The sequence below is a fragment of the Vipera ursinii genome, assembly GCF_947247035.1.
Source record: "Vipera ursinii genome assembly, chromosome: 10".
Taxonomy (NCBI): domain Eukaryota; kingdom Metazoa; phylum Chordata; class Lepidosauria; order Squamata; family Viperidae; genus Vipera; species Vipera ursinii.
In genome coordinates, this window is record NC_139520.1 from 21,577,140 (window position 1) to 21,604,714 (window position 27,575).

At 50.5% G+C, this 27,575-nt stretch overlaps 1 protein-coding gene across 1 annotated transcript; it reads right to left on the reverse strand.

The window, feature by feature from the left end:
* Positions 1–1,040: 1,040 nt before the first annotated feature.
* On the reverse strand, positions 1,041–27,575 carry SLC7A5 (solute carrier family 7 member 5). Its single transcript, XM_083370205.1, has 10 exons — positions 26,918–27,575; positions 18,821–18,946; positions 9,229–9,334; positions 8,911–8,955; positions 8,612–8,735; positions 8,336–8,439; positions 7,519–7,615; positions 6,481–6,630; positions 6,068–6,245; positions 1,041–5,149 (listed from the first exon to the last, which is right to left on the reverse strand). Exons 1-10 carry the CDS (start codon positions 27,447–27,449, stop codon positions 5,094–5,096), a joined length of 1,518 nt encoding a protein of 505 aa, XP_083226331.1. The 5' UTR covers positions 27,450–27,575; the 3' UTR covers positions 1,041–5,093.

The following is a 27,575-nucleotide window of genomic DNA, read 5'->3' on the forward strand; positions in this document are numbered from 1 at the left end:
GCTTAAGAAAGGTGATTATGAGCTGAATCCTGGATTTTGCAAATTGCTAGGTATATCCACAGCAAAGTTAATTTGATTTAGAAAGCTCACCTGGAGGATCCCAGTCTTATCTTTTCCTTCCTCTGTTTAATGGATGGATGCAGGAGTATTATTTTAGTAAAAAATAAAGCAGGCGGCACTATCAAGGACTGACTCTGTTACAATTAAAGGAGGAGTTTGCCCACAAAATGCCACCTGCGGGGATTTTCCAAAGCTGCGCGTGGCAACGTTACACCAAGTTCCTGTTTTCTTGTCCTTTTCTCCATGTGTCTGTCCTTTTTGCGCTGGAGATTGTTGAAAAAGACCTAGACAGAGCAAGGTCTTCACAGCCATCTATTTTTGAGGCTGGGCATTTTGAAGTCAGATGTGCCCTGATACAGTTCTAGTAAACAAAACCTCCCTCGGCCATTTGTCCGCCAGGAATTGTACCCTATCAGCAGATTCTTCCCAGCCGCTCCGATGTTTGGATTACGGTTTGGAAAATGCCTTTTGGATTTCCAGGGCCGTAAAAAAAAAAAAAAAGCTGAGCTTGCTAGAAACCATTGCACAATTTCCGAAACACACTAAGCGCTTCCCGCTTTGAAATCTGTACATCTGCCTTTTTCAATTTGCAGGTAAAAATTCTTTCCCAACACTGCAATTATCCTGGGGAAACTTACCTTCTGTTTCTGCAGTACCTGTGTAAGCAAAGCACCAGTGGCTGCATTCACACATGCTGAGACCACTTTGTTGTTGTTTTCCTGGCATTGCAGAGCTGATTAATGCATCTTTCAACTATTTTGCAAATTCAAAAATTGTAAAGAGCTGGAGATACTGGTTTGCAAACCTGTGCTGTGGCACTATGCACCCCTGGCGAAATACGGCTTATTTCAGGGGTGTCTAAATTTTAAGACCTGTGGACTTCAACTCCCAGAATTCCCACAGATCCTCGTTTAACAAGCAAAGTAAGAAATACTCAAATTCAGAAAACCTCGTTCAAATAAAAACCAGAATATTTAAAATGGAATAGCCATGGTTTATAATGAACAGTAAACAAATCCAAAAGGCTGGGCGGGGGGAGTGGGGGGGGGAAACACAGTAAAAAAGACAGGCTGGACTGTATCACACATCTTTTTACAAGGCAGAATTGACTCTTTTTACTACAGAACTCATAAAAAAGCAACAGAACTCTTGGACCAACTCTATATGGACAAATGCAAATATTATTAGATAATAGAGCTGCACTTTCTATACTGATACTCATTTAAAATATAGCACAATAATTAAATTAGTAAAAATATTTATTTTCCAAATGTAACAAAAAGTTTTTTTAAAATTATGTTCTTTTCCTTAGCTTAAAGACTTTGTTATTTCTTTTTATTTTATAAAAAAACTATATTAAAAGAAAATATAGATTTCTAAGGAGTCAGATTTCACTCAGTAGTTATAAAGGTAACAACCCTGTTGCCTGTACAAACGTTGTGCAATTAATCTGCTTCCAAGGGATTAAAAAGAAAAGTGATTAAGGACAGAGGCACAAGCTAAGAAGAGGGACACCTGCATGAACTTTTCAAGCAAATGGCTTAGAAAACCTGGGTCTGGAACGCCACAAATCCTGGATTTTTGCATTCTTCCAAAAAGCACCACTGCCTGCTGACTGCTCCACAGAATTATTTGGAGCATGACCAGCCATCTGCACGAGCACGTAAGTCTTTGAGCTTGAAAGGGGCTCCCAGGCTTGTAGTCATTCTGGGTCCATCAAGAAGACAACTCTTAAGAGGTCCCAAAGGACTTTGCCAGGTTACCTAGATGGCCATCCCACTCTATAGTTCAGGGGTGTCCAAGCTTGGCAACTTTTAAGACTTGTGGACTTCAACTCCCAGAATTCCCCAGCCAGCCAATGCCCACAGGTGTTAAGAGTTGCCAAGCTTGGGCACTTCTGCTCTAGTTGAAGAAACATCACCTTTCTTCAGGAAACAGCTGGAGAGCTTTCTCCTCGGTCATTGGGGTCCTGCGGTTTCAGAAGACCAGTGATGGATTTTGGGCCCAACGCTAATGAACTTAGCTGGGCTCCCATTGAGTTGGATCCTTAGCCTTTTCTTAAGGTGCGCTTCACATCAAGCAACTAGAAAGTCAACCGGGCAGACGCACCAAGCGGATAAAGGGGGTGCAGAACTGGACCACGTGGCTCAAAGGAAAAGCATGGCGAAGCCATTCTCAGTTTGGCCGGCTGGTTTCTTTTACCAAACCGCCCCCGGCCAGGTTTGACCTCTCTGCTCAACCGGCAACGGTGAGCGCAACTGAAGCCAAAACTTTGCAGAAGTCCAAAAACAATAAGGCGCAACTAAGAACAAAAGGAACGGGGTGAGGGAAACACAAAAGCAATTCTACAAGGCTCCACAAAACCTGAGTGTGCTTTGTAAATACCTAGAGAATGCCAAATATTCTCAAGAGGAAAGCAGTGGAAATGAGTGGGATGAAGCAGAATGGCAGGTCCTGGGGGAAGAAGATGAATGGGAAATCTCTGAACTGCAACTGTTCTTTGTAGTTCTCACCTGTGGGGCTCTGCTTCCCATTTCTGCCCTTCTGGACATTTTTTTTCCTTCTAAAAAAACGCCTAGCATACTAAATTGGTGGGTGGAATAATGTTCAAAGCCAGGGGTGGGGGTGGGGTGTTTCCCATAGCAGGTGCACAATTTGGATGAGAAACGGCTACGTGGCTCACTGTAAAATGTGTGAGTTGGGTGGGCAGGAGACAATGGATGTTGCAATGCAACACATCTGGAGGACAGGAGATCTGGGTGCCATACTGTCCACAGGTCAAAAGAGCAGTTAACAGTAAGGGGACCCAGCCTCACCAGATGTGCTGCAGAACGGTAGAATTGTCCCTCTTCGTAAAATATAACCCCCACGATGAGTTCAGCATTTCTGAACCGCCATGCTATCTGGAAATTGTAAATACGGTGGCGGCCCATTTCCTTAACGTTAAGAAATAAAGGCAGAAAAATCATTTTGCAACAGACAACAGAGGGGACGTGTATTTGGAACAGCTGCACAGAGGACTCTAGAAACCCTGGCAGACAAAGTTAAAGAGGCCCCCGCCCTGATGTTCGACATTGTGGCGTCTGGGTTTTTAGACTCTGCATCTGTTGGCATCGCAACTGACAGATGGGCTACTCTCAACTATTCTCCCCCACTTGACTTCAGCCAAATTATTTTGCCTGTTTCCGTGTTTCGATAACCACAATGTACACAACTCCGTGAAGAAAACAATGCAGAAGTGCACAGGTTAGCATCTTGCAAGCAAAACAAAGGAAAACCCACTCCTTGCATCCTGTTTTACAACGGAAACTTTGAATGCATATGTTTTATTCCACGGAGGTGCTGTCCACTCGGGTTTCTGCTCTCATGCTGGCCGAAAGTTTTCATGGCTCAAGTCCAAATCAGGGGTGTCCAATCTTGGCTACTTTTAAGACTTGTGGACTTCAGCTGCCAAGATATCTGGCCTCCCAGATGTGTGGACTTCAACTCTTCTGGCCTCCCAGATGTGTGGACTTCAACTTCAATGGCTGGCTAGGGAATTCTGGGAATTGAAGTCCACACATCTGGGATCTAGGCATTCTGAGAGCTGAATTCCACAGGTTTTAAAGTTGCCAAGGTTGACCACCCCTGCTCCAGAGAAACCAAACTTTCCAGACCAGACATTCCCCAAGAATGGAAGAGAAAGAAAAACAGATCCCAGGAGTCAAAGCATCCCACCCATGAGAGAGCAGTAACGGACAATAAATCACACGAGTGCTGGTTTCAATTCTTTGCCCTAAAACTCAGAAGCCCATCCTCTCGCTTGCTAGGCCAAAGTCTAGCTGCATGTTTCAGAGTACAGCTACGCATCAAGGAAAGTGCCACAAACTAGACACACGTGCATAAACAAACTGACACACAGACACGCACAGAACACTGGTGTTCTGCTTGTTCCCACTTGGTAGCCTCCTCTATCTTAAGCTTCCCATGTCGTCCACTGCACAGAATAGTCACTTCTAGTCCCATTCTTAAGAATACATTTATGGTGCTGCAATGAATGGCATTCTGCACAGCGAGAAAACAAAAATGGAACCTGTTTTGTAGAACCACTGAATGCTGGTAAGAAATGAGGGTTCAAACGGGGACGCCAAGTAAGTAAACTTTCCAGCGTCAAGGTCTTTCCCCCAACTGGCAAATTCAGTTGCTTTAGAGCAGTTTTTCTCAACGTGGGGCACTTTAAGCTGCATGGACTTCAATTGCCAGGATTCCCCAGCCAGGAATTCTGGGAGTTGAAGTCCGTACGGCTTAAAGTGGCCCAAATAGAGAAGTTCTGCTCTATCATACTTTGAGGAGTGTCTAGAAATTTCAACCTGCCCCAAACGGGGGAATTCGTCAGGATGCCAATTAAAGCTGTACAAAACCCCTTACGGGAAATCGGAGTCCTAAGGAGAAGAAAGCTTAAAAAAAACGATGTCACTAAAAAAAAATAAACAATTTTTAAAAATACTCATGTCAGAACCACTTAGTCCAGTGAGAATGAGAAGAGCTGAGGTGGGGGGCGCTGTCAGTTTGTGGGGTTGCCTTCTTCAGCAGGGCCCCCTTTATTGGCAAGGAGTGTTCAGTGTTGGCAGGCGTCTTTTGAAGAACACTACATTGCTGGACCTCATCCGCTGCCTGCATTTTTTTCCTCTTTTTTCTGCCAATATTGAGACAGCTGGTGGAGAAACTAAATAAAGTCCCTAGTTGAGCATGTAAACAAAACATCCTTGTGGGCTTCCCCATTTTCTCGATTTGGCTGGAGGCCTCTCTTCTGTTCTAAGTGACCTCCTCTTCCCAATTTTGAAATTTGCACCTGGGATCGTCTTCGCCTCCAGCACCTTCTCAACTGCCAGGATCTGAGTTGGAGAAGGCCTCAGGAGGACCAGAGGTGGGCAGAGGTCTCCGGGCTGTCTCTGCAGTTTCCATTTTTTCCAGGGAAGAATCAGACTTACGTAAGTTTCAAAAAAAATGTTGTGCGTTGGCTTAAACTAAAGATGGATGGTTTCGCCTCCTTCTTAAGACTCTTGAGGAACCACTTCCATCACCTTCTGGAACAGGACTGTGGTGGAATCTGTTGGTGAGAAACGAAACGGAGGAAGCTTACATGACCAGAAGGAGCTTTTGAGGTCACCGCCATGCCTAAATTGGTCATCCATAACACAAAGAAAGACGTTTATGCCACTAGAAAAATTGCACCACCTCTATCGGTTGTTCTCCCCCCCCCAAAGAGGATGGAAGCACGACAGTTTATAAAACAGAATTTAAAAGTTGTTCTAAACAAATGAATTGTGCAAGTAGTGTCCCTGTTTGGATTTAAGCATTTCCTTTTGTCATGTGCCAAACAACAACTTGAGGAGGACTTCTGCACCCAGGAATCCTGGGGTGGGGTGGGGATTCTTTGTAAATGCCTAGAAAACTAGTTTTGGTTACACTGACTGGTCCCTTGTGGGTAGAGCAAAAAAAAAAAAACGGGGGGGGGAGGGTTTGGGAAATTACTCCAGGCAGCAGGACCAGAAGATTCCAATTAAAATCCTGGCAAAATTTCCATCTAGGCCCTCCACCGCTCTATTCTCCATCCCAGCTTCCGTTCCCACTGTTACCATCAAGGTGACCCTAAAACCTGCAGACTGAGTTTGGCATCAGCTCTGCCGAGTCCAAGCACGCCTGGCTGCTCCTCTCCAGAGACACCAGGGTGTGGACGCCCACACAGCTTGGCCGGGGGAAGTGGCTGGTGCCCCTCCCAGTCATGTCCCATCCTGCCCTGCCCCTCCCTGCTTCCAGGTATCTAAAAGTCGGGCAGCGCTGTCCAGGCGTGATGGCTGAAGATCCAACATAGCCTTCTCCAGCCATTCTTCATCTTCTGGTGGCACCAAAAGAGAGATTCAAACTCAGTGGAAAGGCTACCCCGTCTCTGCTGCGTGGATGAGGGTCCCGCGTGCGGTTCTTCCACTCAAAACAGCTCCTGCAAACCGACGCAACTCGTACTCACAGATGCTTTGCAGAAGCCACTTAGGTTTCTGTTTCCACCAGACCCCAACCAGGTAAACTGGGACTCCGCTGAAGATGATGGCGAAGCCGATGGCACACTCTTTCGGGGTCATCCAGAAGGAGACGACAATAAGGAAGTTGCACGCAAGGATGAAGAAAATGGGCAACAAGATATTAACCTGCAGGTGAGAACACAAGGAAGGCCAAGAACGTTGGAAGCAGGAAGGGAACAACTCAAGAGCCCTTCAATCCAAAAACCCACCAGACTTGTGTCTAGAGACGCAACCGGTCCCACGGATCCTCAGACCTGAACCAGCTCCGGGACTGAAAATCTGGATCCCGCCACAGCCCTTTAACCCGGTCACTTGTAGAATCAGTCGCAGAATCTCCCTTTTCAACGTCAGCTAAGCTCACCTTGATGGGCCTCTCCAGCTCCGGTTTCTTGTAACGGAGCCACATCATGCCGATGATGGCCAGGGCCACACAGAGCCAGTTGAAGAAGCTGAAGAAGTTGATCACGGAGAAGATGTCATTGGAGAAGGCGTAGAACAAAGTCATGATGCACTAGAGGTGGTCAGGGGAGGGGAAGGGGCGAGGAGAAAAATCAGTGCCACATGGGAGCTGGGAGAAAACTGCTTCAGAGAACCTGCACTTCAACCAACACTCGCCTTGTCCAAAGTTCAGAGACTCAGCAAATGTGGGGATGGGACTGTTGCAAACAGTGGATATTGGCCATCGGAGTGAGGTCTGTGGTTCTGACCTCGGAATGGAGCACAAAAACAGAAAGACGAACACCAGAGCCCCATACAGGGGCAGGAATAACAAGAGTTGGAAGGGACCTTGGAGGTCTTCTAGTCCAATGTTCAAGCAGGAAACCCTGTTCCATTCCAGACAAGTGGCTGTCCAGCCTCTTCTTAAAAGCCTCCAGTGATGGAGCACCCACAACGTCTGGAGGCAAGTCGTTCCACTGGTTAATTGTTCTCACTGTCAGGAAGTTTCTCCTTAGTTCTAGGTTGCTTCTAATCCTTTGATTAGTTTCCATCCGTTGCTTCTTGCCCTACCTTCGGGCGCTTTGGAGAACAGGTGGACCCCCAGAGAACTGATGTGCACCAAGGAGAACATGAGATGGTTGCATTCAAAATATGATGTGTGGTTGGTTTGCTTGCACCCATCAAGGGAAGGAGAAGGGCCCAGAAATTATGGAGCAGCTTTCGCACCCTCAAAACAGCACCAGTTTGCAGGCTTCCAAAACTCACAGAACTCCACACAACTCAGCAGGTGTGCAGTTATTGTTCAGGACAAGATGCTTACCAAAGTTACTGAATCGGGCAACTAGTTTTAACGCAAAAGCACTGAGATGGGATTTTCCCCTATACACACAGACACAAATACAAACACACACACACTCCCCCCCCGCCAAAGGAATCTCTACCCTCGTGTAAGCATCCTTACCGTGAAGACAAGGGAGGGCACGGGGGTGAGTAGCCGGGGGTGGATCATGGACAGAACAGAAGGCAGGTGGCCTTCCCGAGCACCTACGAAGAAAAGCCTAAAAGAGATTAAATTAAAATTTTAATTTAGATGAATTTTGAGGCTCTCGGGGGATGTTGGAAGTTGCCTTGTGTTGCTTACAAGGCTTGTCGGGAGTGGGTGGGTGGGGAGTCAGGCCAATCCTACTTGATGTGGTTTGTTTAGGAAGACTGTCAATAAGGGGGTGGGGATGTGGGGGGGGGCTCTACTTCTTCTGAGCAAGAGGCAAATTTCTTGGACTGAGCAGCTGAGCTAGTCAGGCCAGTCCTGCACGCAGAAGGAGCCACCAATGAAAGGTTATTGTTCATTTACTTACTGCACGCTGCCTGGCTCCCGACAACTCTGGGCAGCTCTCAACAGTCAAAGTAAGGACATTACAATAAGACCCATCAAAAGGAAGAGAAATCAAAGACGGCAAAGAGCAGAGGCTGGAGGGGGAGGGGGGAAGGTCTCACAACCCCTCGTCAAAGGCCTGGAGAAGAGCTTGGTCTTCACGCTTCTTTTAAAGAGCAGCAGATCAGGGGCCGCAAAATAGGTTTATTTGTAAAATGTAAGCATGTATTGCAATCCACCTCCCATACTTTGGTGTGAGGAGGGGATTAGATATCTGCCTGTCTATCTCTCCATCCATCCAACCGCAAGTTTTCCAGAATTTTATACTGCAGGGCAAAATAGGCATTAAGATCAGCTTCCATTTCTGGAGAGAGGGTTTTATTCTCATTTTACAGCAGAAACTTACCGGGACGAAGTGAAAAGGGAGCCGTTGACGGAGCCAAAGCAGGACAAGCCCACAAACACGGGGATGATCCAAGACATGACGCCCAGGTGGTAATTTCCAAAATCCTATCGGCAAATAGGAAGACAGGAGGTCAAACGTTTCACCTAGAAAACGCCTGGAAGCCTAAGCGAACGGCCGGGGGGGGGGGGGCGGGGGCGGGGGGGGCACACGAACGAAACTTGATCTGCCACCCAACAGGGAAAAACGGAACTCTAAATGTCGGCTATTGCATTTTACCACGGCAACGGCTTCTGACGCCAGCATCTCGTTGACGGTCAAGGTGGTGAAGTAAGCCAGGTTGGTCAGCACGTAGACCAAGGTGACAATGGGCAACGAAATGATGATGGCCAGGGGGAGATTTCTGGAAGGAGACGGGGGGAAAAGGCCGTTTCACAAGCAGGGCTAGGAACGTCTCTGAACGTTTGCAGCTCTTCCTGTTGCTTCTGCAGTCACAATAGCCAGAAAGTCGGCAGAGGCCATCTTCCCGCCAACAGTAGAGAGAAAGCAATGCAAAATCGGGTTTTGGAAACTCTTACCTATAAGGGTTAATCATCTCTTCTGTGACAAAATTCAAGTAATTCCTGCAGTTTGAAAGACAGGGAGGAAAGAAAAATGGTTCTTAAGTTTACAATACAGAGTTGGGATGGGGGGGGAAAGGTCCTCCTGACTTTGTAGAATAATGAGAACAATGTGGTAACCTAGGAAAACTCTTTCTCTCTCACACACACAAAACAACAGGGCTCCCCAGATCAGAAGATCTGAAGATCACAAGCTCTCCTCGCCCTGGGACTCCTTGTCCTTGATGAACACAGAGGTGCAAACACAAGGACAACGTCACCTGGCCCACAACTCACCATCCTCCGTAGGCAAAGAGGCCGCTGTACAAGGCCAGAACAATGTTGCCGACCTTTGTGTTGGTGCCATCAAAGGAATACTCAGGGCTGAGGTTGTGGACATCACCTGTGGGAGTGAAGGAAGGTGAGTCAGTGGTAGGTCCTTTCCCCTGCTGCAAGCGGGGTGAGAAGGCGGAGGGTGTCAAACAAAGGGAGCCAAAAGGTGTTACAGTTGCCCTGGGGACAGGACGCTCAGGTTCTGCTTAACTGGAATGGGAGAAAACGTTCTCTCCAACAGACTACCTGCTCATAAGCCCTAGAACGGCCATTTTCATATGCACAGCTAAGAGTAAGATTTAAAATAGGTAACTGGACCTTTGGAATTCCATAAGACACAATGGGGAACGAAACCATGCAGAAATGAGGAGCATCTAATTGCTCGCTGGTTGGTTGCAGAAAGAGACACCAACCGGTTCTTAGCATCGCACCCTAGGGGACTCAAAGCAAACCCGGGATATGTTTTCCTTGGAGTCCTCTTGCCTGCCTGTGCATCAGCAGCAGCCCCTCACCCAATATCTGAGATCAAAAACAGCGGAAGCAGCCCAGGAAAACTCGGGAAGGGGAAGCTGGGCTTACAAAGGCCCGGTGTTTTTTGAAGGCTCTTTCAAGATTCTTGCAGCGTTTATTTTACTTGCAAGGAGCCTTTGGCAGAAGCAGGATTTTATGTCTTTTGATCTTAAGGCCGTGCACTTGTCCTAGTTGGGGGAGGGGTTTATTGCCTGGCCCTCCTCCTCCAAGGAAGGAGCCCTCAGGTGGGGAGGGAGCTCAACTCTTTGTCCTTTTCAAAACTCTGCATTCCATTAATTCACGGAAGGGCAGAAAGATGAAAGAAATGAAGGGGGACCCTCCCCCCATCAAGGGAGCTTTCTCCCATTCACCACCAGGCTGGCACTCTCTGATCCAGGCTGGCCAGCCAGCTGAAGAGCAGAAGAAAAAGAGGACAACTGCAGAACCAACCAACATCTCCACTTCATTATCCGAGACCGGAAAGCCGTCCTGGGCCCCATCCCTCCTTGCGCCCACGTGCCAGTAGAAGCCAAGGAGAGTTGTGGGAGGGCGTCATGTCTCCCAGACAGAAGATGCTGTCAGTCTCCGAGATCAAGTGATTGTGGGAACTTTGGACAGGTTAGTCCCCGAGAGCAGCAGCACAGGGCCATCTCCACCAAATCATCTGTAGATCCCAGATGACGATCCCAATCCAAGGCGCCATGAAGTCATCCATCACATCTCCCAGCCCTTGTTGAAATTTAGAAATCCTGTCCTCGTTACGGTTATTTTGGCCCCGTCATAGTTGCTGAGCCCAGAAGAGGCTAGAAGTTGCTAAGAAGACATGGTCTTAGCGGACAATACCTCTTGTCCAAAATGGCCTTCTTTGTTTATGTGCCTGCTTGGTCTCCCCAGCCTTCCACTAATAGACTCAACCAGACATCCAGAAGCACTCTGGGAACTCCACAACTCGTACCCAAACAGGCCAGGAGGGTAACTGCCTCGTTGACTCTACTCTTCTCTAAAATTAACCAAACCAGATTTGACAAGCTCCGTCCTGCTTGCAACCCTTAAGTGGGCAAAACTGCAGCCAGTGGCAACAGGCCCTTTTAATGAGAATATGGAGGCATTTAGGGAGAGGAGGAAGAGATCAGAAATAGCGCTGCTGCCCCATTTCATGCCTGGGAGACTCATTTTTAGATTGCATCTGTATAAGTCATCAGAAAGAGGCTATTAAGGGAGATGACTGACGTCGGCATGGAGGGAGCCACAAGAGCAGTTGAGGGAACCTGCCAGATGAAAGACAACCAGGGAAGGTCCAAAGGCTTGGTCTGAACCTGGGGTGGAATGTAGTCTGGATTCCCAGGAGGGAGGAGCTGCCCTCCCAGAAGGCAAAGAGGCTGTTGGTGTGAAAGGGAACACAGCAGGATAAGCAACCTAGCCCCCCCCCCCTTAGACATTGGGGATTACAACTCCACAAGTTGGAGGCTGGTGGGAGATGAACCCATAGTGACCGAGAACATCTGGGCTGGTCCATCACCACCACTCAAGGAGTCAAGATGATCCTTTCCTGGTCCCATCGGCAGACGCTGCCCAGGTTGCACCTCTTGCCTTTTCCCCAGAATTTCTCCCTGCTGTCCAGATGGCCCGGCACACCCTATTCATGTAACGGCAGGGAATGCAAGACGGGGCTCTCTCTGTTTGTGGGGCAATAAACTAATTTCCCCACGCACTTCCCTACAGAAAAGGTGTGGCAGGCAAAGTCGGCTGACAGACACCATGGGGCCTTCTTATTCCCGTTGCCGAGGCCAGGACCACAAGTACAAAGTGCCTCCCTCTCTGCTGGGCTAACCACAAATCCTTCAGCCAGCTTGAAAGCTTGCAGGACTTGCACAAGTTTGGGAAAGGCTCCCGGGCACTGTGGCCGCTGCTGCCTGGATTCCCACGGATAAGGTGGGGCTGCCCCACCCAGCACAGGAGCTCTTGGTCTTTGCCCGAGAGGGAGGGAGGGAGGGAGGGAGGGAGGGAGGCTCGCCTTCCCCACGGCTGCCCCAGTCCCCTTTTGCCACTGCCCAGGGCAACCAGTGCCAGCAGTTTACACCACCTCGGCTGGGTTTGTTAAATCAATGCAGGCGACGGCCCGGCTTGTCTCGTGGTCCTGGCCTGCCAAGACGACTTTTGAGACTCAGCTGGGAAGAAATGCAGGCTTGGCCTTGGAGGCAGAGAAGGAAGTGGGGGGGGGGACTGGGAAGGGGAGAGGTGCAGAGGGAAAACAATCCCACTGTGACCTTGTGGAGCATAAAATCAGCCAGGCTTTGAGGCTGTCAAGAGCCTGGTTTTTTTCTACCCGGCAGCCATGAAAAACATCCCTGAGAAAGCTCCAAGATTTGGGCGGGGGACGATGAGGCAAAGGTCCCAAAGGTGGTTTCCCCCCCCCCAAAAGGTAACTGGACTTTCTTAGGGTTTTTTTCGTGAAAACGTTTCGCTTCTCATCCAAGAAACTTCTTCAGTTCCAATTGCAGAGGAATGGAAGATAGAACTGAAGAAGCTTCTTGGATGAGAAGCGAAACGTTTTCAAGGGAAAAAAACCCCAAGAAAGTCCAGTGGCCTTTGGGGGGAAAAAAGCGCCTTTGGACAACCACGACCTGCATGACTGAGAAGGAAGCTCCGTAGACAAACTGCCAAGGCTCTTCCTCATTTGCAAGATTGGCGCCAGCTAAATCGCCCTCCGGCGCTCCATGCAGTGCTTCGGGCCCCTGCAGTCCCCTTTTTGGCTAGGAACTCCCTCCCCTCTGGCTGCGCCTTTTCCCAGAGAGGAGAAGCGAACGGGGTGATGGGAGGGCAGGCCTGGCCCTGTAGCCAAATACATGTAACCGAGTAAGCAAGCCTTTAGCATTTCAATTACCTTTACCTTCCGCTCAAGACGCCAAGTGAATTAGACAATTCTTTTCCTGCAACTTGGAGCCTAAAGAGTCGCCCGCAGATGGTTTCGCGCAGATCCGTTATTCCTGCCAACAGACTCTACACGAGTCTTCTGGGATCTCCTTGAAAACCACTTCCAACGGTTTAAACCGCTTGCGCTGTTCTACGGTGGCTTCTCCAAGCAGACCATTTTAAGGGGGGAGGAGGGAGACGAGGAGCTAAACTGCACAGCGTCCCTCCTCTAAATTGGATTTGCATGTGCAACAGAGAATTCGTCTCCAGCGGAAGACAAACTGTCTACTGGAGCGTAAGTTCTGGCATGAAGGCAGACAGGAAAAAATAATAATAATAATTCTCTTTCTGGGAAGGAAAAACAGTTCAGCAACTCTGCAGTATCCTCACGTGACCTTTGCATCTGTTCAGGAAGAGAGAGGGGGGATTTCACCCTGCAATGTGCGGCTGAGGGCTGAGGGGGTGCAACAGGGGGGTTGCGACAGCCACACAGAAGCAGTGAGCAAACTAAAAGCAGGGCTGGATTGGGGGGGGGGGCTTGGGGGTGTCTTTGTCCGAGTCAAATCCTGGATGCAAATGCCTGTCTTCCTGCTTTCCCACAAAGCTCCATTCTGAGTCATTTATCCATTTGCATATCGTCTTTTGGCTTTACAAAGTTGCTTCAATCTGGTATACAAAAGAAAACCGCCCCAAAACAGCCCCTGGCAGATCAAGAAGCATTTAAACAAGCGGCTTTGTCCCCCAGAGCCGGCATCCTAAGGCTGCAGCCTGGGGATTATGGAAATCACAGTGGGTTCTTTTTTTTCCAAATTTGGCAACTCTTAATATGTGTGGACTTCAACTGCCGTTCCCTCAAATTTACGCAAATTACAGAGTTTGGATGAGAGACTCAAGGAGCCCTCAAGGCCGTAGACCAGACTGATAATTGGGGAACAAATTCCCAGAAGAAACTATAAAGCGGGTGGTTCCGCCCCAGGCGCCTGACGGACCCCAAGAGGTTCCAGATGGAGCTTGGGACACTTCCTGCTTCCCTTGCCGACTCTGCCAAGGCCCTAGTCGAAGCCTGGGAGAGGGCGGCTGCCGGAGCCTTGGATCGAGTTGTGCCTTTGCGGCCTCTGACCCCGCACAGACCCCGGGTGGCCCCCTGGTTTACCGAGGGGCTCCAAGAGATGAAGCGCCGGAAAGGACACCCAGAGAGCTGTTGGAGGTCCAGCAGATCCAAATCTGACCGAACACAGCTAAGAACTTATCTTAAGTATTACCTAGTGGCGATGGAAGCGGCAAAGCGTGTTTACTTTTCCGCTCTCATTGCGTCTGTAGATAACCGCCCAGCCGCCCTCTTTAGAGTGACCCACTCCCTGTTTAACCAGGGTCCGAGGGATGACCCCTTGCAGGGTAGGGCTGAGGAATTTGTGCAGTATGTGCAGGACAAAATCACTCAGATCCGGACTTGCTTGGACTCCGACTGGGCAGAGTCCGGCAGAGTGGAGAGGGCAGGCCTTGATTATACCATTTGGGGTGAGTTTCACCCTGTGACTCTGGATGATGTGGACAGGATCATGCGTAAACTGAGTGCTACCACTTGTTTATTGGACCCATGTCCCTCCTGGCTGGTTTCAGCCGCCCGGGAGGTGACGGGGCTGGCTCCAGGCAGTGATCAACGCTTCTTTGACAGAGGGTGTCTTCCCCTCCGCCTTGAAAGATGCGGTGGTGAGGCCCCTCCTCAAGAAGCCTGCCCTGGACCCGGCCTCATTGAATAACTACCGTCCTGTCTCCAACCTTCGCTTTGTAGCGAAGGTTGTCGAGTGTGGTGGTGCGTCAGCTCCCGCAATTCCTGGATGAAGCGGACTATCTGGACCCATACCAGTCCGGTTTCAGACCCGGCTACAGCACGGAAACGGCATTGGTCGCACTGGTGGATGATCTCTGGCGGGCCCGGGACAGGGCTGTTCCTCTGTCCTGGTCCTACTTGACCTCTCATCGGCTTTTGATACCATCGACCATGGTATCCTGCTGCGACGGCTCAAGGGGTTGGGAGTGGGAGGCACGGTTTTACCTCTCGGGCCGTTCACAGTTTGTATTGGCAGGGGGACAGAGATCTACCCCAAAGCCCCTCACTTGTGGGGTGCTTCAGGGGTCGGTTCTCTCCCCACTCCTGTAACATCTACATGAAGCCGCTGGGTGAGATCATCCATGGCTTCGGGGTGAGGTATCACCAATATGCGGATGATACCCAGTTGTTCATCTCCACCCCGAGCCAACCCAGTGATGCCCTTGACGTGATGTCCTGGTGCCTGGAGGCGGTGCAGGTCTGGATGGGAAGGAACAGGCTCAACCCCTCCAAGACCGAGTGGCTGTGGATATCGGCATCTCGTACTGTCCAACAAGTTCCTTCTCTTTTGATGGGGGGGAGGTATTGCCCCCCTCAGAAAGGGCTCGCAACTTGGGTGTCCTCCTGGATTCACGGCTTAACTTGGATGATCATCTAACGGCCGTGACCAGGGGGGCCTTCGCACAGGTTCACCTAGTGCGCCAGTTGCGCCCCTTTTTGGACCGAGATGCCCTATGAACGGTTACCCACGCCCTCATCACTTCTCATTTGGATTACTGCAATGCTCTTTACATGGGGCTGCCCTTGAAGAGCACCCGGAGGCTTCAACTGGTGCAGAATGCAGCTGCGCGGGTGCTTATGGGAGTATCTCGGTACTCCCATGTTACACCACTCCTGCATGAGCTGCATTGGCTTCCAGTTGCCCTCTGGGTGCGATTCAAGGTGCTGGTTATAACCTTGAAAGCCCTACATGGCTTAGGCCCGGGGTACTTGCGAGACCACCTGCTGCCATTGTCAACCTCCCATCGCCCGGTTCGCTCCCACAGTCGGCCTCCTCAGGGTGCCGTCGGCCAGGCAATGCCGGCTGGCGACCCCCAGGGGGAGAGCCTTCTCTGTGGGTGTGCCGACCCTCTGGAATGAATTGCCCCCAGAGCTGCGGATGACTCCTGACCTTCGGTCCTTCCGCCGTGACCTGAAGACGTGGTTGTTCCAACAAGCGGGCCTGGACTGACTACAGTTTTAATTAGCTTTTTACTGGTTTTTAAATTGTCATATAATTATTGTATTTATTGTTTAATTCTTTTTTAAATTTTCTATTTTATGTTTTTAATTTTTACTGTGCGCCACCCTGAGTCCTTAGGGAGAAGGGCGGCATATAGTTTAATAAAATAATAATAATAATCTCTAAACCTGGCCATTTTGAGACTTGTGGACTTCAACGCCCAGGATTCCCAGCCAGCCAGCCAATTCTGGGAGTTGAAGTCCACATGCTGGCTGGAGAATTCTGGGAGTTGAAGTCTTAAAGTTGCTACGTTTGGAGAACCTTGTGGTAAAGCACTTCTGTCTTACTCGAAAAACTCCAGGTGGACTAACTCCTAAGGCTGAGCTTGACCCAAGGAGACCTTGTCCTAAATTCTCCAGGGCTGAGTTGGGTTGTGAGAAAGGAAACTGCATGCAGGGTCTTCCGGAGGCCATGCAAAACAGCAGTCAAGGTAGAAAGAGGAGAAAAAGGGAGGGAGGGAAGGAAGGGAGAGAGGGAGGAAGAGAGAAAGGAACAACTCTCTACAAGGACAAGGAGATCTGCATTCCTCTCTTGTTAAACAATCCTGCCTTAGATTGCTCTAAAGGGTTTCGCTCCACCTTAATTCTGCTCCACAAAAGGAACTTTTCTTTCTTCCCAAAATTTCCTATCCCCCTTATCTGCTTGTCTCTAAGCCCCCCGAAAAAAATAGGTCGAGGAGTCATTTATGCCAATGGCAAGACATTCCAAAGAGTTTTGTGTCATGAGGTCTTCCCCATGAAGCACAATTAACAAAGTTAGCTTTATTCTTTAAAGAATAAATATAAAGAAAGAATAATGACTAAGGCCTCCGGACTTCCTCTAGAAATCTTAATTCCTCCACCTCCATCTGGCTCTCCCATGTCTCTCTGTGCCAGCCTGAGAGACCTCGGCTCCATTTTTTTACATAGTCCCATATCCATCCACCCGCCCAGCCACCCCTCTGCCCATCCATCTATTCATCCATCCATCCATCCAGAGCTACAGTAAAAGGAAGTCTAAATGCATCGGATGAAGTGAACTGCAGCTCGTGAAAGCTTATGCCTAAAAACATTAAAATGTCTTAACTGGAAAAGGCACTAGCCTACTCCTGCTGATTTTTGTGACCCACCGGTAGCTTATACGTAGAGAGCAAAGGAGATGACCTTAACGGACATATGGAGAAACCATAATTCTAAGGGATTTCCCTTAGAAGAGTTGAACTTTCGGAGGAACGGTGTCTCTGGATGTAATATTGAACTGGGCTTTCAACGCAGTGGGAAAAGCCAGAGTCGCTGAAATGTTTTTCAAATGACACCTTGTGTTGGATTTATTAAAAAAATGGCTCCCAAAACACGTAGAGTCACTTTAGACTTCAAACAAGGAAACCTGTCCAAAACAAGAGGTTTGGTGATAAGGAAACTGAGCAGGAATGTTGGGGGGCGGGGTGGGGGGCAGACTGCCCCTCCATGTCAGGACTTCATTCAGTTGCACAATGACAGAAACTCAGCCAGAATGTGTATCGCAGGTCAGGAGAAAACAGGATCTAATGGAAGGTTATTTGTAAAATGGAGATTTCCTCCGAAAGATAGAAGTCTTGTCTAAATAAAGAGGAGAATAAAAAAGAATATAGCCTTAGGCCGGGGTGAAAAAAGGAGGGATTAACAAATAGGATTGCAAAACGAGGTCCTGAAGAACATTTCCCTGGCACTATTGTAAAGCCAAGAATTGAAATCGTCCTTGCTCAGAATTAGGAATCGAGTTAAGGAGGCAACTGGGCCACGGATAAAAAGGGAGTTACAGATATCCCAAAGCAGGGGTGTCCGAGCCTGGGAATTTAAGACTTGTGGACTTCAACTCCCAGAATTCCCCAGCCCGCCAGCGAATTCTGGGAGTTGACGTCCACAAGTCTTAAATGTTCTCAAGCATGTCCTAAGGGAAGATTACGAAACTGCTGCTTTGCCCTGTTTGGGGACCGTTCTTGCCACAGTTATTAAGTGAATCACTGCAGTTGTTAAGTTAGTAACACGTTTGTCAAGTGAAACTGCCTCCCCCTCACTGACTTTGATGCTCAGAAGGTCGCCAAAGGGGATTATTTTTGAGCTCCTTCATCACCAAAGTGGCCAGACAGAATTCCCAGGTATTTGACCTGACCTGGTCTTTTAGGAGGGAAGTCTGACACAAGGAGCGTCACAAAACTGGGACGAGCCCCCCATCCCAATAGCCCTCAGTCAGAACTGCCCAAGGGAGGCTTTATTTGACAGAGCGGCCGATGTCCCACGTGTTTATAGAAGTGGACAGGGGAAGCAGCCGGGCTACAAACCAAGAATGCTAGCTATTCCTTCCAGCATGAGCGGCTGCTGCTTCTCGACACAAGCACCGAGCCGGTCCCAGGGCCGAGGCATTTGTTGAGTCACAACTACAACCCTGAGCCGGTGCTCCTCCCAGAAGGTTTTTCTAGGCATATGTGTGTATTTTTATACAAGTTGCTCTCGTGAGATGGGCAGTCTCTGAATCTGACAAATAAATAAGCAGAAAATAGAACTAGAGGCAGGCCTGGATTTACGATCACAACGGATCCCAAAGTTTCTGTTGTTAAACGAGACGGTTGTGTGTTTTGCCCCATTTTACAACCTTTCTTGCCACGGTGGTTAAGCGAGTCACTGCTGTTAGGTGAGTGACACGGTTGTTAAGTGAATCTGGCTTCCCCGACGGTCACAAAAGGGACACTGCAACCGTCCCAAGTACTGTACATGCCAGTTGCCCAGTGTCTGAATTCTGATCACATGACCGTGGGGATGCGGCAATGTGAAAAATGATCATAAATCCCTTTTTTCATACGGCCACTAAACCAACAGTTGGAAGTTGAGGACTTACCTGTATGTTTCTGCTCAAAGGCACGATGCTTTGATTTTCATGAAGCATTTTTTTTATTTTTTTCAGTTCGGCCAGGGTGTGGGCAGCATTTATCTGACTCCCAGCCCTGGACTGGCTCCTGCCCGCCCTCCCACCCTTTGCAAAGCAGGAGAGGAGGAGACACGTACCCTTCCCCAGCTGCACGAAGCCAAGGATGATGATCAAGGTGAGGGCCAGGAGCTTGGCGGCCGCAAAGGCGTCTTGCACACGAGTAGCAGCCTTCACGCTGTAGCAGTTGACCGCTGTCAGCAGGACTGGAGAGAAACACGCCAGAAAGAGCCGTAAGTAAATCTGCAGGCATTTTTCTTTTCAAAAACAGCGTAGCCCAGGAGTGGAGGGCCAAAAGTTCATGCAAAGTAAATCCACCAGTTTAATAGGATTATTTTCCATGTATTTAGCAGCTTCTCATAATTCATAAATACAGGAAGGAGCTACGTGGGATCGTGGTAGTATACAAAGCAACCAAACCCTCTGAAAACACCCTAAGTCAGGGGTCTTCAAAGTTGGCCTTTTTATGACTTGTGGACTTCAACTCCCAGAATTCCTCAGCCAGGCACGCCCCAGGTTAAACACTAAACAAACACGCAGGCAGAAAACAATAATCAAAGAAACCTGCAGCCCACCAATGCAGGCAGGGGGCAAGACACTGTGGATAAAAGGGGAACAAACCCCACATTCAACAGCACCGGTGATGTTACCTAGCAGGGAAGTGAAACGTCTGCAAGCCAGACGCCAAGCTCAGAGAGCACTGCACAACTACAACTTGACAGATTGCATCCTTTTGTGTATTGTGTGCATGCACGTGGAAGAAAATCAGTCAGAGTCCAGTAGCATCTTCTCTGCCCAAGATTAACTTTTGCGAGCTTCTGCCTTTGAGCGGACAGCCTAATTCCACACTTCTGCCCCAGATGTCCTAGTCTGCCCTCTGTGTCCTCAAGGGTGATCTACCACCCTTGATTATATCTCTAACGCAGCCTTTTAAGGCTTGGGCCAAGGGACCCGATCACCCCTATTGATTTATTTGCTTTTTAAATAAACTGGACTTTCTCTCCTGCTGTTCCAAAACAGTTGTGCGCCAGTGTTCTGTGCTCGACACTGAGCACTCTCCACGCTAAGCACCCGGGATGAACCACAGACAAGGATAAACTCCAACAAGCCCTTTTGTCAGCTCGCGTACATTCTTGAAAAGACTTTTCTGATGCAATTCGCACTGATCACTAAGGTGGATGGAGAAAATGGGAGTGATACTTCCTCTTCTTCTGAATAGATGACTCAGCTTCCGCCCCCTTCTCCTCCCGGGTCAAGCAACAGGGGCAGCCGTTGCATCACCCGCGCCTGCTCCACTGAGGCACCTTGGCGGTTTCCCCCTCCCCACCCTGTGTTTACAGTCTTTGGGCTGCCGGCCAAAAGTGGCAGAAGCCGAGAAGGTCCTCTCCTAAGGAGGAAACAGGAAACGTCACAAGGACCAGGGCTGTTGTGGCGCTAAATATAATCCCAGGCAGGGGTCACTCTGCTTCTGCAATGAGCAGAGAGGCCCACTGCTAGTTCCTGTAGCTCTCTACTTTCTTAGCTGGGAGAGCGCAGCCATTTCTCTAGCGCGCTCTTCCTAAGGTATGTACAGACTCAGATTTGCAAGAAGGAGACCTAATCCTTTGAGTCCACAAGAGCCCAAACCGGTTTGAGTAACAGCACGACTGCACCCGAGAAACTCTTGGTTTCAACAGGGCTGACTGTCCACTGGATGTTCAGCCAAGGGGCTTAGTCTTTCCAGGACACCGCCAACCCCCCCCCCCCCCGGATTAAAGCCTGTCTCAGCCCTTTGGCTCTGCAAACATGGAGATCATCCTGCATTATCTCAAGAGGGTTCAAGGGAGCACCACGACGAGACAACTGGAACTATGAATGCCCCAAAGTACAGATTCCAACACCCATAAAAGAACATGTGCAAAGTGTGTCATTCTCCAGGCTGGGGCTGTTGGGAGCTGTGGCTCTCAACATCTGGAAAGCCAAATAATTCTTGCTCTCAAGTGATGGAATACATGAAGGACAACGGCCTTCAGCTCCCAGTTGTCACTGACACACTCAACAAGAGCCTCCTTGGTGGAGTAAGCAAGGGATGATCGCTGAGAGAATCAAAGAGAATTGGAGCACCCACTCTGCTGGGGTGGAGGGGCCACATTGGCAAGGAGAGGGGATTTCTCTTTATTTACCACCCCTCCCCACCCAGCGGCTGGCCATTCTTTGCGTTTTACCTTCTGACTGTATGGGGAAGAAGGTCTACACAATCAGTAGACTGGCCTCTGGAAGGGAAAGATAACCACTATCAAGAGGAGAACAAATATGGTGCTTAGACCATGTGTTAAAGGGGAGGGGGGATTTAGAATGAATGTCAACAACAAAGCTCCAGTCATCTCTTCAAACCCCCCAGCAGCAAAAAGAGGGAAACAACCCACAAGCGTCTCTTGCCAGCCTCAAATGCTTTTTCTTCTTCAAAAATCCATAAATCATGGAAAGTCATTTCAACATTTGAATTTAACGTTTTCAGGCAAACTTCAGAAGCAGAAGGAAAAAGGCATTTCTTGGACAGGGTTGAACCAGGCACCCTTCCTCCTCTTTCAAGACGTTGCCTGGGCTGAGCTTACCAAAGGATCTCGCCATCGCGGATGGGTCAAGAATGTACCCCAACAGAGATCAAAGGGTTGGCAAGGACAGCCCCAAGCTGGTGAGAGTCCTCCCCTTCAGCTGCCCCCAAACCAGTTTGCCTGTTTCATCCCTGTAAATAGGCCTTTTGTCTCGATGGGCTGGTGACCCAATTTCTAAATCATCATAATCCAAGACGGCCAGTCACTCCAGAATGAGGGGGGGGGGGTGGGTTATAAAACAAAAAGTAAATTGGAACGGGAGGAAGAAACTGAACTGAACCGTGTTTTTTGGCTTGGACGACACAAACTATCCTGCTCGCAAAGAACCGATCAAGGATCGACCCCGCCATTTGGCTGGCAAGCGGCCGGCATCTTGTTGCAGGTGGCCTATTTAAATCCAAGCCTTGTCCAAGATCATCCCCAGGCCTTAACCCAAATCCCAGGTTTTTGCTTCAAAGAAATGAAAGAAAATACTTGCCAGGCTGGAAACACACCCAGGATATTAACTGGATTAAAACGCATCAGAGATGCCAAGCAGAGAAAAACAGGTGCTGGAGGGAAGTGCAAAATCTTCTCATTACCTGCAACTGAATTATTTCCAGTTCTGAATTCATCTATCCCAGCGGTAGGCATCTTGGCTCTTTTATGACTCGTGGACTTCAACTCCCAGAATTCCTGAGCCAGCTGTGCCGGCTCAGGAATTCTAGGAGTTGAAGTCCACGAGTCATAAAAGAGCCAAGGTTGCCTACCCCTGATCTATCCCCTTACGCCAGGGCGTGTCCAACTTTGGCAACTTTAACCCGCTTTTTGTAGAGTTGTGTTTTAAAGTTCCTTTGCAGGAATGGCTAAACCGTCCTTCAATACTCTTGGATTTGTTCAACGTATAGAACAAGTTGCCTTCCTCCGACGGCATTTGCCTATTCACTCAATTGATCCTCCATTACGACAGAACCGTAGCCTGACCAGAGGGAATATATTTCCACAGGGAAGTGTAACCAAGGTTGACAGTCAAACCTTGCAGGTTGTGTAATCTTAACAGTGCATCAGGTGCACCATTGCAATTCTGGCCTGCTTTACAAAGTACATATTTTTGGTTTGGTTTGACCTGCTGGGTCAGTGCCAACCGCTGGGTTTTCAGGCTGTGATTTAGCAGTTGTACAAAGTTGGTCCATTGTGATCGAATGATCTTCAATTCACATAAGCCCAACCAGTGCCTGGAGAAATAACAGGCACAGAAGTTGTGAAGAACGATGACGACTCCTGCTTTTGGGGTGAAACAACCATCCATCCATCCAAGTTGTCCTGGCTGTCAATTGTGGGAGGTACAATATGGGCACAATTATTTCTGGGAAGTCTAAAGATCCGTCATCAAGAAGCATCTAGTCACAGATGAAATGCGGCGAGTGGAGGCTCTTCAGACAGACTTGCAGCTCCCCCCACCCTTCAGGTTTTTGGATCTGATGTATTTTTGTCCTGCTCCTGGCCAAGGAATGGCCAGACAAGCTGTGAGTTGAGTTCTCGCACAGTCAGGAAAAAACAACCGCACCACAGATTGCACGGCTGTAAAAACAAAGAAAGATGGGGATGAGCCAACCCACCCCAAAGACGGAGATGCCAGGAGATTAAAACACCATCTCTCTCTGTAAGGTTCCTTCTACAATCCCTGCAGTCCCTGGCACTCTTGGCTGGGTGCCTCTCTTTCTCCAGAAAATCTGCCTGATCTTGCAGGTCTTGCCCACACACTTGTGATTCACACTCGCCCGCGGGACAGAGGGTGGTAGAGGCCACGTTGCGGTCCACGGATTCCCCTCCAGTGCCGGGAACTTCAAAAGGGTTTCCCAGGTTTCAGAAGCTGCCCATCTTTTACCGTTGCCCAATCAGGGTGGAAGAAGAAAACCTCCAGGACAACCGAGGCACCCAAGAACATGTTCTCAGCAAGCCAACCAGGAGGGATCAGGGTTACTTTTCCCATCAGCTGAGTAACAGGGAACCAAACCTGGCCAGCAGAAGCATTGAGCAGGAAAGAAAGGGGGGGGTTAGTGAGGACCATAGAAGGTGGCACTTTTGCTTACACAACTTGTCATGTTTTCCATTTTGCACCGGGAGAGCAAGCAACAAGGCCTTGCACAACTCAGTGGGTCCAATTCCAACACAGATAACTGCATTTTTTAAAGATAATTAAAAAGACTCTTTACTGAGACACCAGGTAAACAAACAATTTTAAGTGCACACTGCTAAAAGTCTGCTTCAAAATTCCCTCCCACTGCGGCTGGTTCAGCAACTAGCTGCCCAGGAGCCCAACTCGTCCCGGAAATAAAGCCTGGTGGGCCCAACAGGCAAGAAACCAGCCCAGCCATGCCGGGCAGAGGCCAGCCAATAATCTCCAGGGCCATCCTTGCAAATCTGCGGCTAAACCGATCAGCAAAAATAAAGGAACACCAACAACCCAGACGTCATGTGTGCAGTTGCTGGGCAACGCCAGCGCGGCTGCCACGGATTCTGTCATAACCTAGCAGCAAGGTGGGAGCCCATGTGGTTGCTGAGCAACGGCACATGATGCCCCCCCTCCCCAGTCTCGCATGCAGAGAGGCCTTCCTCCTGCCCACCTCCCTTCCCAAGCAGCCAGGTGGAAAACGACGGCAGCCCCTGAAACCAAAACAGTTGCCGCCACAAGGAAGCAGCAGCAGCTGCACCAACCTGGCGCCACGTGGCATATCGCCACCCTTTGTGCACTATTGTTTCCACTTGGTTTTAATCTCTGAGGTGCCGCAGCTATGCATTCCTGAAATAAATGAGCACAGCAGAGTCCCCACGTGGGCACTTAGCAGCACGTGGTGCCACTGCAGGACTAAGCCCAGCTCTGATCACACAAGAGCCTTCAATTCTTGCAATGAAACCCGCACAACTTCTCCACTACGGTCACGCGGCCAGCCTGTTTTGCAGACAGTGGGCAGGCATAAGAGAAGGCGGTCTGCCCCTTGGAGCTCTCTCTAGCCAAGGGACCCCTTCGGGTAGCCCGCCAAGGAGCCCCCTGGGGACGCCCTGCTGAATCAGGCAGGGCTTCATTCAACAAGGGGTCTTCTTTCTGACCTTTTTTTCCAACCTAAACCACAATGCCGGTTAGTGGGAAGTAGTGGGAGAGGGAAGGAAAAGCACCAAGCCGGTTGAGCATCCTGCAAAAGGCACCTCAGCTGGCAGAAGGAAAAGGGGCGTGGGAAGCACTTCAGAAGGGACCCTCCCTAATTTGCTGCACGGTGAACATAAAGGCAGCACTTTGTACTTTAACAATAAAGGCAGTTCAGTCATTCAATTTGCAGGATTGCGCTACCAGGATTTGCAGGATTGCGCTACCAGCTTACCATAATGGTAATCACGGTATATTCTCCTCATCTGGACTACCTCACAGGGCTGGCTGTTAACATGCAGGGCAAACCAAGAAGACAAGACGATCCTTTGAGAAGCCGGCCTGTGGCAAGCAGATAAGTTTCTTTCCCTCTTCACAGGGAGGCATTTGCAAAAGATGAACCATCAACTCTGATAACACACAGCCTTCCTTGACGCCACCAAGACTTTCTTCCAGAGCTGAGAGGTTGCCATCCTTTTAAAACCAAACCAAGAAACCAGCTTTCTACGCACGGTGGCAATGCCACTCTGAGGCCAAGCCCTCTGTCTTCCGATGAGCCTTGGGCCACCCTCCCCTGCCCCAATCACAGACTATGGCACTCCTCCACTGACTGAAGCACCCGGAGACCAACTGACGGAAATCCACCAGCCGGTTGAGTGAGCAAAGGAAGAAAACCGGTCCGTCTTGAACCCGGTGCCCTCCAGATGTGTTTGTGCATCAAGGGAAGGCCTTCTCCTCTAAGCTGCCACTCAAAGGACCTTCCAAGCTTTCACTTCTTCTCTGGAACTGTCACCCACCCCGGAGTTGCCCTTTTATTACGTCAAGGAGAATTGTGCAAGTGTGCCGTGCTTCTAAGAGCTCTCCTGCCGGCAAGACAGTGGGGGGGGGGGAGAGACAGAGGTGGAAAAGTGACTTAATCGCACAGCCACGTCTGCACCAGGTTTCAGGCATAGATAGAAAAGGAGTGTCCAGACATGCAAATTTGGGTTTATCAATAATTTGGTAAAAATTGTGGGAAAACAGAAAGGTTTTCCAAATGCTGCTTTGGCACTTAACTATTCAGTTCTTCTTGGATGCTTAAGATTTTGTTTTCTATCCTTCTTCAAAACAGCTGTGGATTTTTGCTAGCCCCTTTCTGTCCTAAGAATGGCTGGCATATAAACTTAGGGAAGGAAGGAAGGAAGGAAGGAAGGAAGGAAGGAAGGAAGGAAGGAAGGAAGGAAGGAAGGAAGGAAGGAAGGAAGGATCTCCTGACCAGCACCCCCAGCCTGGTTTTTCTGCCTGGAACCCTGAGAAATTGCTACCAAACAAAAATAAACAATGCAACAAGGCCCAGATGGACACAAAGGAGCTTGTCAGAATTTGCAAACAAACTTGGTGACTGCCGTTTCCGCAAGTAAATGCAAAGCATTCAGAGAAGTTTAGAAGGAAGGAAAGAGAGATTCTAGTTTTCCACTAGGACCTGCACCAGGGAAGTCCCCCCACCCAGTGTCTGTGGCAGCTGCAGACTAAGGAGGGCAGGGAGTCAACGAGGAGCCCAGGATCCTTTCTTTCCTGAAGACAGGCTAAGGAGGGTTTCCCTCCCACGTGGAGAAAGTCAGCCGAGCTAACTTCCAGCCCCTCCTTGTACGGGGGAGGAAAGACAAGCAGCGGGTGGGGCTTTGCAGAGGGAGGGGTTTCCATCCCAAAGCCCCACCCCTCGGAGACAACATGGCCCTCGGGGTTGGGAAGAGAAAAATCAAAAAGGCCCCTCCAGTTGCAATGCCCAGCCAGGCTTTGGCCAAGGAGGGCCCGGGGTCCCTCCATCTGCAACGAAGCACCATCTGGCTGACTCCGAGTTTCTGCCGCATGCAGCGCAGAAGAGCCGGACCCAGGACGGCAAAAGGGACAGAACTACGTTGTGGAACGAGGGACTGGGGGGGGGGGCTTTCCAGAAAGGCAGAAGAGGGTTTGGTGGGGGCTGCGGGGGCCTCAAGCAGACGGCTGGGGTTTGGGGGGGCGACTGCTGGAAACCCTTCACACGGGGGGGAGGGAGGGAGGGAGGGGGTGTTGGAATATAGCAAGGCGAACTGGGGGCGAGGGGGGGCCTGATTCCCCAAGCGAGGCTCCGCTGCAGCCTGGGCAGCGAGAGGCGAGCAAAGAGCCTTCCCTGCCTGGATCCGGAGCTGCTCCGAAGCCGCTGAACATCGGCGTTTGCAGACTCGCCGCTCGGCTAGCGCCGGAGCCCCGCCTGGCCCGGACCAGGAACGGAGCGGGGGGGGGGGCGGCGGCAGGGCAGGAGGAGCCTCGGAGAAACTCTTCCGGACTCCCGCGAGTCCGGCGCGCCGCGGCTCCCCTTCCCGGGCAGGGCGGGACGGCGCCCGACCGCAGCGCCGCCTCCCACGCCGGAGGGGAGCCGGAGGGCTGGCGGCCCGGCCGGGGTCTAAGTCGGCCCTCCGCCCGCGCTCGGGGCTACTCACGCACGCAGAGGCAGGCGACCAGCTTGGCGGAGCCGAGCGGCACCGGGCAGGTGGGGAAGAGCGGCTTGAGCAGGTAGGTGGCGAAGACGAAGGCCACGATGTACTGCGAGGAGGGCCGGATGATGAGCAGCTCGATCCAGAGCTTCAGGAAGGCGGGCAGCGAGCCGTAGACCTCCAGCATGTAGGCGTAGTCGCCGCCCGACTTGGAGATGGTGGTGCCCAGCTCGGCGTAGCAGAGCGCGCCGGCGATGGAGAAGGCGCCGCAGGCCGCCCAGATGACCAGCGCCAGCCCGGGCGAGCCGGCCTCCTTCAGCACCCCGGTGGGCGTCACGAAGATGCCCGAGCCGATGATGGTGCCCACGATGATGGCCACGCCGTTCAGCAGGGTGATGTTGCGCTTCAGCGCCACCCCGCCGCCGTCGCCCGCCGCCGCGCAGCCCTTGCCCGGCGGGCCCGCCAGCATCCCCCGCGCCGCCTCCGCCGCCTCCTCCGCCGCCGCCGAGCCGCGCTTCTTGGCCGAGCCGCCCGACATGACCCGGCCGCAGGACGCGCCACGCGCTCGCCCGGGCCCCGCGCCCTCGCCTTTTAGCCGCCGCCGCCGGCCGGACCCGCCCCAGCACGTGAGGAAGGCGCGCCCGCCCGCCCAGCCGCCGCCGCA

Bases quoted from the DNA above. Each gene is read 5' to 3' on its own strand.
- SLC7A5 (XM_083370205.1), bottom strand. From the start codon at position 27,449: ATGTCGGGCGGCTCGGCCAAGAAGCGCGGCTCGGCGGCGGCGGAGGAG. The intron at 18,947-26,917 runs GTGAGTAGCCCC...GTTTCTCTCCAG, and splicing joins GGTCGCCTGCCTCTGCGTGC to TCCTGCTGACAGCGGTCAAC. The intron at 6,631-7,518 runs GTAAGGATGCTT...GACCACCTCTAG, and splicing joins TGCCCTCCCTTGTCTTCACG to TGCATCATGACTTTGTTCTA.